The 13,320-nt window shown below is 34.7% G+C and overlaps 1 protein-coding gene across 4 annotated transcripts in view; it reads left to right on the top strand.

Moving 5' to 3' along the window:
* Window positions 1-1,472: 1,472 nt before the first annotated feature.
* The window catches only part of LOC129872012 (transportin MOS14), a 64,632-nt gene continuing 52,784 nt past the window's right edge, over window positions 1,473-13,320 (top strand). Inside the window, exons 1-9 of one of the 4 annotated variants that reach the window (XM_055946842.1) lie at window positions 1,730-1,843; window positions 1,943-2,123; window positions 7,191-7,289; window positions 7,377-7,598; window positions 7,718-7,837; window positions 9,358-9,441; window positions 9,565-9,624; window positions 12,667-12,795; window positions 12,927-12,988. In XM_055946842.1, the coding sequence (XP_055802817.1) occupies window positions 2,073-2,123; window positions 7,191-7,289; window positions 7,377-7,598; window positions 7,718-7,837; window positions 9,358-9,441; window positions 9,565-9,624; window positions 12,667-12,795; window positions 12,927-12,988 (827 nt within the window). In that variant the 5' untranslated portion in view covers window positions 1,730-1,843; window positions 1,943-2,072. Of the gene's footprint in view, window positions 1,844-1,942; window positions 2,124-7,190; window positions 7,290-7,376; window positions 7,599-7,717; window positions 7,838-9,357; window positions 9,442-9,564; window positions 9,625-12,666; window positions 12,796-12,926; window positions 12,989-13,320 lie in introns of all 4 variants that reach the window. The other 3 variants (XM_055946843.1, XM_055946840.1, XM_055946841.1) reach the window with 3 other exon arrangements.

The raw sequence follows: 13,320 nt of genomic DNA, 5'->3' as shown, positions 1-13,320 counted from the left end.
TATTAAAACAAAAAAAAAACTTTAAAAAATTAAGAAATGAAGTAAATAAATTCGCCAGTATTGCTAATGATCATTTATATATAAAAAGAGAAGAAACTTAATATTAGATATAATTGTAGGAGCATATATAAGAAGAGGTTAAGAAGGTAGAATTTCATTCCAACTCAAATTTCATTTAAGTTTAAATTCAAATATAAAATTTACTTGTTAAAATAAAATCAATTTATTACTCGTTCTTATTTTTAATTTTTTAAATACAATCCAAATATTTTTTATAGTTAACAATAACTGAATAAAAGAGACCAATCATTTTTCCACATTTTCTCCCTCTTTTTCTCGTTCTTCTTCTTTTCTTTATTTATTTTTTCTCGTTTTCTCCTTCTATTCTTTCTTTATTTTTTTTCTCGTTTCTTCTTCTTTTCTTTCTTTCCTTCTTTCTTTATTATTATTACTACTGCTACTACTTTTTTTTTAATTATTATTATTGTTGATATCATATCTTCATTTTTTATTTAATATTTAAATCAAATATATCTTATAACAATTTAAGGATATGTTTATGAAATAATCTGTCATGAATTTTTATAAATACGTATTTTTGTAAGTTATTATTGAACATAAATCACATCTTTAATTTTTTAATTGAATTGTATTTTTTGAAATTATCCATACTCCCAAATTTAAATTTAAATATATTTAATATTCTTCTAATTAAATATATTTATAATATCTGGATTTTTTTAATGAAATAGTAAAAGTTCTAAAAGTAAGAGTTCATTTAGGATTCTTCTATTGTTTATTTTTATTTCTAAACTAATTATTTTTTTCTTTCTTTTCAAAAATCTAATGTATTTTTAAATTTAAATATTATTAGTCTTTCAAATCAATTTTTTATTACAATATTTTTTATTAACTTTGTCTTAAAATTGTCAAGTGACCTTTTCAATAGCTTGCCACTACTTTTTGTATTTTAATTTGTTGGATGTGAAGTTTGAGAAAATAAACAAGACTTTGAAATTCTGTTATCCTAAATTAAAGATATATGTAATATATAAAAATATTTTTTAAATTTATGATTTTAAATATATTATTTAGATGTAGGATATTCAAATTAAAAAAATTGTTAGAAAAAATAAAACAAAAGTTTTTTAAAAAGTAAGATACATAAATTATAATTAAAAAAAATACTATCTCTATTTACTTTTACTTATCCATTTTGAACTATGCATTTCTCTTAAGAAATAATAATTAGTATGAATATTTAACCATAATATCTATATTAATTAATATATTATTTTAAATCTTGAAAAATAATTTAGAAGTAATTAATTAATATCAAAAGATAAAATTAAAAAAAGAAAATATTATTTCTTAATATATTAAAAATCGTAACTATTAAAAGTAAAAACAAATATTATTTTTAAAACTGTGGAAAGCTAAAAACACATCAATTGTATGTAAGTAGTTGGGGGTGGGGCACAGGCACGACCGAATAGCGTAATACTTTTTCCACTTAAGGGCTTTGGGCTTCCGAGACTTGTGACCCTGTCAGGTATCGCTCGATCGCCGTTGGTTTTTGATGATCGAGTAATGTCCGTTGCTTTCTTAGAGTTGAAGACGAAGACAAATGGAACTGCAAACGAAGGTCGCGCAAGCTGTTCACGTGCTAAATCACGATAGCCAATCGTGCAACCGTGTTGCTGCTAATCAATGGCTAGTACAGTTTCAGCAGACAGATTCTGCTTGGGAAGTTGCCACGTCCATCCTCACATCCAATTATCACCAGCAATTTGTCTGCGACTTTGAAGTCGAATTTTTTGCCGCTCAGATTCTCAAGCGAAAGGTGAGAGCCCAATAGATTCTTCTATTTTTTGCATATGAAAGGTCCAAACCTTCTCTTCATTTACATATTTTGGGGCCGCACGTTTGGGTTTCTCAATAGGGCAGGAAGCGGCGTGGAGCTTGTCAAATCCTTAGCCAGACGGGATAGGAAACATCTAAAGGGGCACACAACTTATTGTTTGAGAAGTTGTAATGGGGCGGATATCGAGCACACTCGATAGTAATCACTGATGGTCCTTAAATTTGATCAAATTCTTCGGACAGCAAAGAGGAATGTAATGGTAGTAAAAACAATTGCATCATCAATTTTGGACAAAATTGGGACGAACTAAGTTATTTGAGTATCTTGGTTAAGTTATCAAATTTTCCTTGTCCTTCTTTCTTTTATTTGTGTCAGGGAGATAATGGGGTTGCAATTATCTCAAACTTGCAGACTATTGATGTCTGTCATAGTGTTGTTTGATGCGTTTTAATTATTGTCTCTGGATTCTATGGGAACATATGGTGAAAGACTTGGGTTTATCCATCATTTTTTTCGTACATCTTAAGGTCATGATATGTGATAATATTAGTTTTATTGAGATTATAACATGATTTACATCACTTAGGTTTGATTTGGTTTTATTCAATTACTATATTTATACCTATATTAGATCTAAACTTGCCTAGAATCAGTAGTTACCAAAGTTATACCACTTGCAATTAATATATTTCCAACCAAGCTAGAGAGAATAGTCAAGTTTATGATTATTCACCTATTCTCATCAAGTACTCCTTTCTATTTGTAGACTCTGGCATCCTTCACAGAAGTCTGAATTCTTTTGTTGAATTTACAAAAAGTTTTGTAGTTAAGTTGCTTCTACTAATCCACTGGAAAATAATCCCTGTTTCTATCCGTTTTGATTTCTCCTAGTAATATCAATGTAAAAGTATAGGTAGTAATCATTATATATCACTGATCCACTTCAGGCAAACTATGGTTTGTGGGCCAAGGTTCTCTTACTTAAGAATGCTAATTTATTGCAGAGAGGTTAGTCAAAGAATAATTGATGCACAATTGTTAAAATTCCTAAGGAAGTGAATTGTATGTAATTTTTTGGCATAATCATTTGTGCTTCATTTGTACAATCTTTCGTAATGGTTTTCTATGAAAGACACCCATTCATCTATACAAACCGGGACCTTATGAGTGCACCAAAAAGAAATAAGGGGCTACTCTTTAACTGTACAAAATTCAATTCTACACCTTCAACAACTATTCTAAATGTTGGGAGGACTTGGGTCTAAAGATTTCAAGACTTCTAACAAAGCTCTTTTGGGTAAGTGGTTGTGGAGATTCGGGGTGGAGAGAGAAGCTTTATGGAAATGGGGTGAAAATGGATAAACATGGTATGGTGAAAGAGGGGTGGAGAATAAATGATATCACTATGCTTTTCGAGTGTGGATGAATGTAATGAAAACATTTCATTTAAAGTTGGGTTTGGAAGTAAGTTAGTTTTTGGGCCCAGAATTGGTGTGGGTGTTTGGTGTTAAAGAACGATTTTCCAATTTTGTATAGGGTCTCTTGCCAAAGAGATTTGTCTGAACAACAAGTTAGGGGAACACGAGGGGATATGACTTTTGGATTTGAGGTTCAAGAGGGATTCCCAAGACTAGGAGGTGACCGGTCTTCCGAGGTTATTAGGTAGTCATTAAGTTCAGATGCATTTCCACAAACCTTACATACTCAAATGGCTGACTAACAAATGTTCTTGTCAAATTCCATTAAGGGCCTCGAATTGAATACATTTATAACAAACTTGTGTACGCTACAACTTTAGGGGAATTATTGAGATCTCAGCTAGGTTTACAGTAGGGTGGATTTGATTTTATTAGGCATGGCGTGATTTGATAGATTAGATGAATGCCTTGAGTCAATAATTTAACAAAGTTATATACACTCTTAATTACTAGAAATTTCCAAACTCGAGAGAATAATTAAGCTTTTTTTAGAAGGTAACAATTTGTATATATTTATCAATACAACACCTAGGTCGTACTGAAACTTACAAGTAAAAAAAAAGAACAAGCTGCTTCATCAACCTAACAAAAACAAGGGTGTCTATCATTGAAGCAGTATCTTTTATGTATTTCTGGTTAGTCCAAAAACAGGAAAGTCTAAAGCAGTTCAACTTAGAGCCTGTTTGGATTGGCATATAAGCTGCTTATAAATTGTTTTCAACTTTTTTGAGTGTTTGACTGATTGGATCTGTTTGGCTTAATTTATCTAAAACATCTTATAAGCTGAAAACAACTTATAAGCTGCTAAAAATAAGTTAAGCCAAACAAGCACTTAATCTTCTCAACTAAACTGCTAATGTCTTTAAAACATCTGAAATTTCTCTCTTTTCAGATTGTCCACCAAATGCAGGCATGGACAATCCTCCATCTAGCTGTGTGTGTTAATCTTGTACCTGCTTCTTCCTAGTTGAGCAAGACCTCAATAGTCTTTCTTGGCATTGTCCAGTCCAAACAATATTTCTGAGGCTAATGAATATCTTCCATAGCATGTTTGTGATCCTACAATTTAGGAATAGATGGTTGACTGTCTCAGTTTCTTCACCACACATGTAGCACTTTGAGCGTAGGTTGAAATTTCTCTTGCTAAGATTGTCATGTATCAATGCCACTTCCTGAGCTAACAAACAGTTGAAACATGCTACTCTATAGGGTATTTTAACTTTCCATATGTTCTTCCAAGGCCACTTGTCCCTCAGTTGAATGTCTCTATTGAGAAGCTTATAAGCTGAACTAACTCTGAAGCATCCTCTACTGTCTATTTTCCACCAAAGTCTATTAGGACCTTCCTTTGTGCCTTTGAATTCTTCTAGGAATTTGAACAACTCAACTAATGTATCCACTTCCCAATAATTTAGGTTTTTTCTGAATGGGAAGTTCCATCCCTGTGTTGATCATGCTCCTTCTACTATCTTCTCTTGTTGTAGATCCAGGCCATAGATGTTTGGAAAGAGATCTTTTAAACAAGAATTAGCAAGCCATTTATCCTCCTAGAAAGATGTTTTGCAGCCATTAACTACACTAATAGAGGTGTGAGCCTTCATCAGAGGCCACAATATTCTTATGGATCTCCTTAAGCTCACTCTATAAGGGAGTTTACTTCCTTTGTTATCCACTTGTTATCCTCACCATATTTAGCTCTTATTAGGTCCATCCAGTAAGCTTGAGATTCCTGAGAGTATCTCAATAGCTATTTCACTTTGAGTGCTTTACTCTTGCTATTTTGAATTCCTGATGCCTAACCCTCCCTGTTTTTTCTCATGCATCACCTTGCACCATTTGACTAAATGGAACCCCTTTTCCTCCTTGTTTCCATTCCACAAAAAATCTCTCCTAATCTTATCAATCCTCTGTATAACCCCATCTGGAATGGGGGTTAAAGACATCATATATATTGGCAAAGCATCAAATACTGAACTAATAAGAATGGCCTAGTTTCTGTATTTTAGATTGCATAATATGAGTAGAATTGTATAGTTATCCTTTGGATCTCTGACTTGCTAAAAGTGATATCAATACATTATCCATAAGCTGCTCATATTGTTTCTTTAGTGTTATTTTGCGTTTTGTTTATAAGTTCCATTGTTATGTTGGATCTATAATCCTAGGAAGCAAGGAGATCGACAAGGATGTTGCACATCGTAATGGAGCCAGGTGGATGCACATGAGGTTTGCATCCGATGTCCTATGTAATAAAAATGTGCCATCCAGACTTAAAGCTAAGTTCTATACAATGGTTGTTAACCGACTATGCTTTATAGGGTGGATGTTGGCCAGTTAAGAACTTGTCGTTTAGTAGATGAAGGTAGCAGAAATGAGGATGCTTAGAAGGATGTGTGGGCATACTAGAAGAGACAAGATTATGAGCAAAGATACACGCAACAAGGTTTGAGTAGCCTCCGTGATGGACAAGATGAGTGAAGTGAGGCGGAGATGGTTCGGAAGTACATGAGCACAGAAGCTCCATGAGGAGGTGCGAGAGGTTGACAGTGATAGGTTTGAGGAGAGGTAGAGGTAGATCGAGGGAGAATTGGAGAGACGTGATTAGATAGGATATGACACGTCTTCAGGACTATACTGGATATGTTGTTATTGCTGGCTGGTTAAGAATAGCATCTTAATTGTCACATTTCAAACAATAACTGATCATTTCTTTTGATAAGGTTTATAAGTTTATTAAAATTTGGGGAAAACCCCATGGCCAAGCTGTATACCAAAAAAGAGTACCTACATCAAAATATGGTACTCAACTGAAGAAACCCAATTTTCTTTACTCCACAAGCAATGCAAGCAGTAGATAGACTCGATGCTTTGATTTGGAAGTTGGAGAATAAAAAAGTTTTCTACGTTAAGTCTTATGAGAAGCTTCTAGCTAGGGAGAGGTTTAGTTTTTTGTATGACTCGATATAGATACCTAAGGTGCGGTGGGAAGTGTGTTTCCCTCTTCTTGTTAGCTATTAGAGGGGTGATATTGACGTTGGAGAATCTTAGGAAACGAAAGGTGGTGTGCATAAGCTGGTGTTTCCAGTGTAAGGAGGCAGGGGAGGATGTGGATCATATCTTGCTACATTGCAAAATAGCCACTAGGTTGTGGTGAGATATGTTTATGGTTTGGTGTTTCTTGGGCAATGCCAAGATTCGTGAAAGAGTTGATGTTCAGCTGGAAGAGTGGAGCTAGGAGAAGAAGACACAAGACGTTGAATGTTATTCCTCTTGCGGTAATGTGGGTCATTTGGAAAGAGAGAAATAGGAGGCTTTTGAAGGGGTGAAGATGATGAGCTTTGCTCAATTGAGCAGTAGTCTCTTATCTCTTATTTTCTTTTGGTGCACCCATGTAGTTCCTGTTTGTATAGAGAATTGGGTGTCTTTTTGGCGAGAACCATAATTTGTAGGTTTCTCCTTTTTTGCTGTACTCCTTGCATATGACCTTGTTATGATCAATAAAATCTTACTTGATTAAAAAAAATAAGGATCTCATGGGTACACCAAAAGGAAACTAAAAACAACAAACTACTTTGCAACTTTACAAAATCTTTTTCAACCCTTTCAAACGCTCTCCTATTTCTCTGATCCAAATAACCCACACAATTGCTGAAGTGGCAACATTCCATGCCCTTGGAACTTCTCTTCCCCCTCCTATAAGCTCATTATGCAGTGCCTTAGCACCTGATCATACTTTCATTAAGTTGTACTGTGCTGTATTTAGGAAAGGAAAAATCATGTCTCTTATTTCTACTTTTTGAGGTTGCTTATATCTTATTGATAGTGCGAGGTTATTGTCTAACTTGCAGATACAAAATGAAGGAAGCTACTTGCAAATTGGAGCAAAAGATGCTCTGCTAAATGCTCTTCTATTGGCTGCTAAGAGATTTAGTTTAGGCCCTCCACAGGTGATTCAACATTCTGCTTGGACAAAATTTTATGAACGTTAAAAATATTACTTATTTTTGCTGAGATGTTTATTTTGTTGGAAACAGCTGTTGACTCAAATTTGTCTTGCTCTCTCTGCACTCATGCTTCATGCTGTAGAGCATGGAAAACCGATTGAGAAGCTCTTTTGCAGTCTCCAAAGTTTGGAAAACCATGATGAAGGCAACATCGCTGTCTTGGAAATGCTCACAGTCCTTCCAGAAGTTGTGGAGGATCAGAATACTGATTACAGAACTAGTTCGGCTCAGCGACGCGAGTATGGTCGAGAGGTTTAGAACTCCTTTTTGATACTTTTTTTTTTCTTTTGGAAAAGTTGATGCTTTAGAATGCATGGCTGCACTTAATGCAGCTTCTATTTCTTACACGGATATTTTCCTGCAAGGAGCAGCTTCTCTCACATACTTCAGTGGTTCTTGAGTTCCTTCATCGTCAGAGTGATATGAGTTTTGACAGTAACATTCAAATCCAGGGCAGGCACAGAAAAATTTTGCGTTGTTTGTTAAGTTGGGTAAGTTCATCTTGACTAAATACATTAACCAGGTCTTTTGGTGGTCAATCAATAACTAGAAGAAAATAAGCAGACTGTTTCAAAGGAAAAAACTAAGATATGACGACTGATATAATGCTAATAATATGATGATAAACACTGGCATTTGGCTCTATTAATCAATAATTGTCATCAACTCTTTGCCGGCAACTAGATTCTGCAAATCTTATTTGTTTTTGAATATTTAATTTATCATTTTTTTCCACTTTAAAAGGAATTGGAGTCACTTATATCTGATTTGAGACAGAAAAAAATCTACTCATCAATCCTCTCCCTCTCTATCTGCACTGACCAAGATTTAGGTGGAGTCTAACTTCCTTGGGTGCGGAGAAACCTAACATTCTAACTTTCTTGCAAAAAGGAACTCTCCCAACTATATAAAACCTGATCGTCACCTAGGTTTATAGTATACCCGGTGCAGATAAAATCTTGGGCTGAGCTGAGTCTTTCAGTTCATTGAACTACTGGATAACCAAGAGAGTTATCACATTCTGAACGTATCACAGTAATGTTGTGCCGTCTTTGGTTTGATGGTCGTTCTTACTCATGCCTGTTCTGAGTTATTTTGATCTGATTAGAAGACTTTTATATGCTTTTGACATAAATATGTTTTTCTTGTACAATAATGAGGAATCTGCTGGGAGTTATAAAATTTGTGGGTGTCCAATATTAGTCTTTTGTATTGGAATGTCTGAGGATGAGTCCACTCAGAGTCTTTCTGGTATGAGCTTAAGGATTTTTTGTTGATTGCTGCCCTCTGATATGCAAAGTGAATTTAAGTGTACTTCTTTTTCAAGGGTGGCATCTTGTCTTACTTCTATTTGTTGGAAACACAATTTTTGTTGATAATAAATTAGGAAATAACAGAAAAGCTGGAGGAAATTACTTCGAGCAGTAGTCCTGCAATGAGTCCAGGATTGAAACAATCCGTGTACCAGCAACTAACTACTGTATGAAATGAAAAGATAATTGACTGTTCATCAAAAAAGTATTCCCCGGTTTTTGGATTTTTATTTCTTTATGTAAAAAAGAGTAGGATCAAAGGCCTTGTGTCTGTACCCTTCCGGCACACTGTTCTTGAAATGAAGAATTATGTGCTATTGTTGCTAAGCTGTTATTAATTCAACTTTGATGGAATGTTTTGCATCATGCAAGTAGGAATATAATATTTTGCAGCCCATTGAAGGCCCTGAATTCTTTAATTCTAATAAATCTCAACCATCCATGATTATTGATTAAAGTAAGTACACCCTTCAACTATTTGACTAGTATTTACTTATATTTGTTGACTCTGAAAAAAACTAGATTATTTAACTAAAACCCAGCTTTGTCCTGAATGGAAACCTTTCACGGAAAATATGCTTTAGTTAATTCTTATTTGCATCTTGTCATTGAGTGGGTGGGAGTGGTGCCAGAATTAGGTGCATAGTTATTTCTTGTATTTCTCTTAAATGTCACTTCTACCTACCTTTGTTCAATAGGTTCGAGCTGGTTGTTTCTCGGAGATTCCACCTAACTCTTTGGCTGGACATCCACTTCTGAGTTTCGTTTTCAACTCGCTACAGGTAATATGTATTGCTAAATATTTGAAAAACCTAACATGCATTGATAATATTCTAATGGTGTCTTCAAGTTGCTACAAGTTCAGAAGTTTTTAATACCCAGTTACCTACTCAAATGGTTAACAGGTTTCGTCTTCATTTGAACTAGCCATTGAAGTTCTCACTGAACTTGTGAGTCGACATGAGGTAAAACATTCATTTTCTTGTGAGCGACTTATGTGAACTGGTTTCTCTATTTATATTGAGGAAAAACAGAGAAAAGGGATGGAAAAGTAAGTATACCATCCCTACGAATTGGACATTTGGATCGTGAAGTAACATAACATGGGTGGTCCAACATTGGATAGACCAATTTTGTAGATGAGTCTGGCTCTGACCATGTTAAAAAATCTGAGCATCCAACCAGTGGCAGAGCCAACATTCTCGTTAAGGGTGTTCATACTTTTATGACGGGTGGGTGATTTTTTTTAATCAAAAAGAAAAAAAATAGTAATTATTTTTTAATTTAAAAAGGACAAAACCAAACACTAAATGATGTCCTTGGCTTGTTTTGATTTATAAAAAAGGGACTTTTCGTTTTTTTAACATTAAAAGATAATTTTAGTTTTTTTGTCAACAACAAAAGAGGACTTTTGTTAAAGTGAAAAAGAAACTAGTGTAGGAGCCTAGGGTCGAACCCAGGCCTTGAAGGAAAATTTGCATAGCTCTCTTGTGTCAAGGGTGTTCAACAATTAGTATGTATATTTAACCTATATATTTTGAAATTTTTTCCGACGAAGGGTGTTCATCAGACCACCCTTGGGTGTGTAGCTCCATCTTTGCATCCAACCCAAAACCTTAAGTCCTTAAGAAGCTTGATAACTCATCTCAGACTTTTATAAGCTAACACCCTCACATTGTGATCCAATTTCGAGGTTCCACGCAAATGTGTTGCATGTTTACTATTTTAAGAATAGGGCAGTGTTATCAAAAGCAAACAACGCAAAAAAGCTCTGAGGTCGGTTGGGGCTTTTAGTGCAAAGCGTAAATAAAGCGTGCGCTTTAATGAGAAAAGGCGCAAAGGGATAGGAGAGTTTTTGATGGAATGGAGAGAGATTTTGTACACTTGAGGGATAGCCTCTTTTCCCTTATTTCTTTTTGGTGTCTCCATGAGGTTATTTTGTATAGATAATTGGGTGGCATTCGTAGAAAATCATGTATTTGTGTAAGATTTTCTACTTTTTGTGTAATTCTGTATATGGGCTATTTAGCTCCCTTTCGTTAATAATATTCTTACTTCTCAAAAAAATGTGTTGGTCGTTAACAGGAATATGCATACGAAGAGAAGTCATAACTGGGAACTATAGAGCCTGTTTGGAATAGCTGATAAGCATTATGTTGTGATAAGCATTTTTAAGTGTTGAAACTAATTTTATAAATTAACAGTTACATGTTTGGATAAAAGTGCTGAAATTGATAATAAGCAGTTGCCGTGTTTGGTAAAAAGTGTTAGTAAGCTATTCTTTTTGTAAAATGACTAAAAGACCCTTTATTATTTTTTAAGACAGATTATAAATTTAAAAGGATATTTGCAAGGAAAATGATGAATGACAGATATGGGACGGAGAGGAGGTTAGAGGTTTTGTTTTGAAAAAGGTATTTTAAGAATTAATCTACGAGTGTGGCCTAGTGTCAATGAAGTGCGATGAGAACCATGAAGTCTTAGATTCAAATAACATAGACAAAAACACTAGGTGATTTTGAGCCTGTTTGGATTGACTTATTTAAGTGTTTTAAGCCAAACAATTTTAAAGTATTTTTGGAATGTTTGGGTAACTTAAAAAAGTGCTTATAAGCGCTTAGTTTTAAGCTAAAATGGTAAAATAAGCCAAAAGCAATATTTAGAATTTCTAACTTATGGCTTTTGGCTTATAAGTCAAAAGCAAAAGGCCAATTCGTAAAGGCTCTTCTTCCCATCTATCCTAACTTTGGTAGATAGAGTTACCTGATACTTATTGCTAGTGGGAGATGACATGTATCTCGTGGAATTAGTCGAGGTGTGCGAAGGCTTATCTGGACACCATGGTTTCAAAAAAAAGATGATTTTTTAAAAAGAATAAATAGTAAACATCTTGGCCAAACTAAAAGTGCATTTAAATTGAAAAAACATATGTTGGAGGTGACCAACTAACTTATAACTTTTGGCTTATTAGCACTTGGGTGTTTACAAAATGCATAGATAAGGCAAAAGGTGTTTATAAGCCAGTTTGACTTGGCTTAAAGTTTTAGTCCAACACCCTCATGGTGTGCGGCTAGGGGAATGGAGAGCCAACCAAATAACGATGTCACAGAACTCCCTATGGAAACATACAATGAAGGGTGGACAAGATTTCTAGAAAGATATCCAGATTGATGCGGGAAATGTTGCAATGTATCAACTTTTGAGAGAAAGCCGGTGTGGATACTCTGTTTTATTGAGGCTTTCCCAACGATATTGAACATTTCGTGTCCTCACTGTTGTTTTCTGTATTTACTGGAACAAGGAGACGGACATTGTGAGACCTAAGATTTAGAAGAATTTGCAAGATTGGGAGATGATTACTTTATATAAACAAAGGATTTCACATGTGGAAAGAGAAACTTGGAGATGGAGTGCACTGAGAAAGGGAAAATTTAGAGTGAAATTGTGTTACTATATGCTGCTGAAGAGGGATAAAATGAAACCTAGCTGTAGGGACTTCATAAAGAAAAATGAATTATTTGGTACCGTATGTGTAACGATGCAGAGAAGATGTGAATCATTTGCTGCTCCATTGCTCGATAGCATACTTGTTGTGGTGTACCATATGAGACATGTTTGTAGTGGGACAGATAATACCAAAAACTATTAGATAAATGTTAGCAGGATGGAGGTCTTGAAGGATGAAGCAACAAAAAGAGCGTGGGAGATAGTTCTGTTGACAATCATGTGAACTATATGAAAGGAAAAAGAAGCACATTTGAAAGAATTGAAAATATATCTGTATTAGTATGATGATTGGGTGTTATTACAGGCGAATCATACTTGTTAATATTTTCTTCTTTTTGTATGCATATTGTTTGGGCACTTTCAAACAATAAAATTACTTATTTCATCAAAAAATAATTAATATGAGATCCATCTGGAATATTTACGCCAAACAAAATTGGCCCAACTTAATTCTCTTTCTTTGGATTTTAAACCAACCTTTTCTACTTTTGCTTTTGCAGTGTATACCACAAGTTTTGCTATGCAAAGTTGGATTTCTTAGGGATGCACTTCTTCTCCCAGCTCTTAACAGTGGAGACGAGACTGTGATAAGTGGTCTTGCTTGTTTTTTGTCAGAAATTGGTCACGCTGTAAGCATTTCAAACTCCGAGCTAGAATTGATTCTTGCAGCCAAATAGACTAGATGGGTCCTACCTATGCTTCAACAACTTAGCATCAAGGATCTCTGAAACTCATTAGCTATTTTTTTCTTGTATAATAGGCCCCGTCTTTGATTACTGAAGCAAGTCCTGAAGCATTTGTACTGACAGATGCACTCTTGAGGTCAGATGCCATTTCTTATATGTGTTGCAAGCATCTCTTTTTTTTTTGACAAGGTAAATAATTTTATTAACAATTTGGGGGAAACTCCGTATACAACTATAAAAAATATGGTTCTAAACAAAAGAAACCTAGATGCTTGAGCCCTTCAAATGCTCTCCCATTTCTCTCTTTCCAAATAACCCACATTATTGCTAAGAGGCAACATTTAATGCCCTTGGACTTCTCTCTCCCCTTATGTAAGCCCAACTGGGCATTACCTCCTTGACTGTGGTTGACATCATCACCCATTGCTACAAAACCAATCAAGATTCACCTTCCCCAATCGGTTAGTC

The sequence above is a fragment of the Solanum dulcamara genome, chromosome 11, assembly GCF_947179165.1.
Source record: "Solanum dulcamara chromosome 11, daSolDulc1.2, whole genome shotgun sequence".
In the NCBI taxonomy this organism is placed as follows: Eukaryota; Viridiplantae; Streptophyta; class Magnoliopsida; order Solanales; family Solanaceae; genus Solanum; species Solanum dulcamara.
This window is presented reverse-complemented; position numbering and strand designations above follow the sequence as displayed.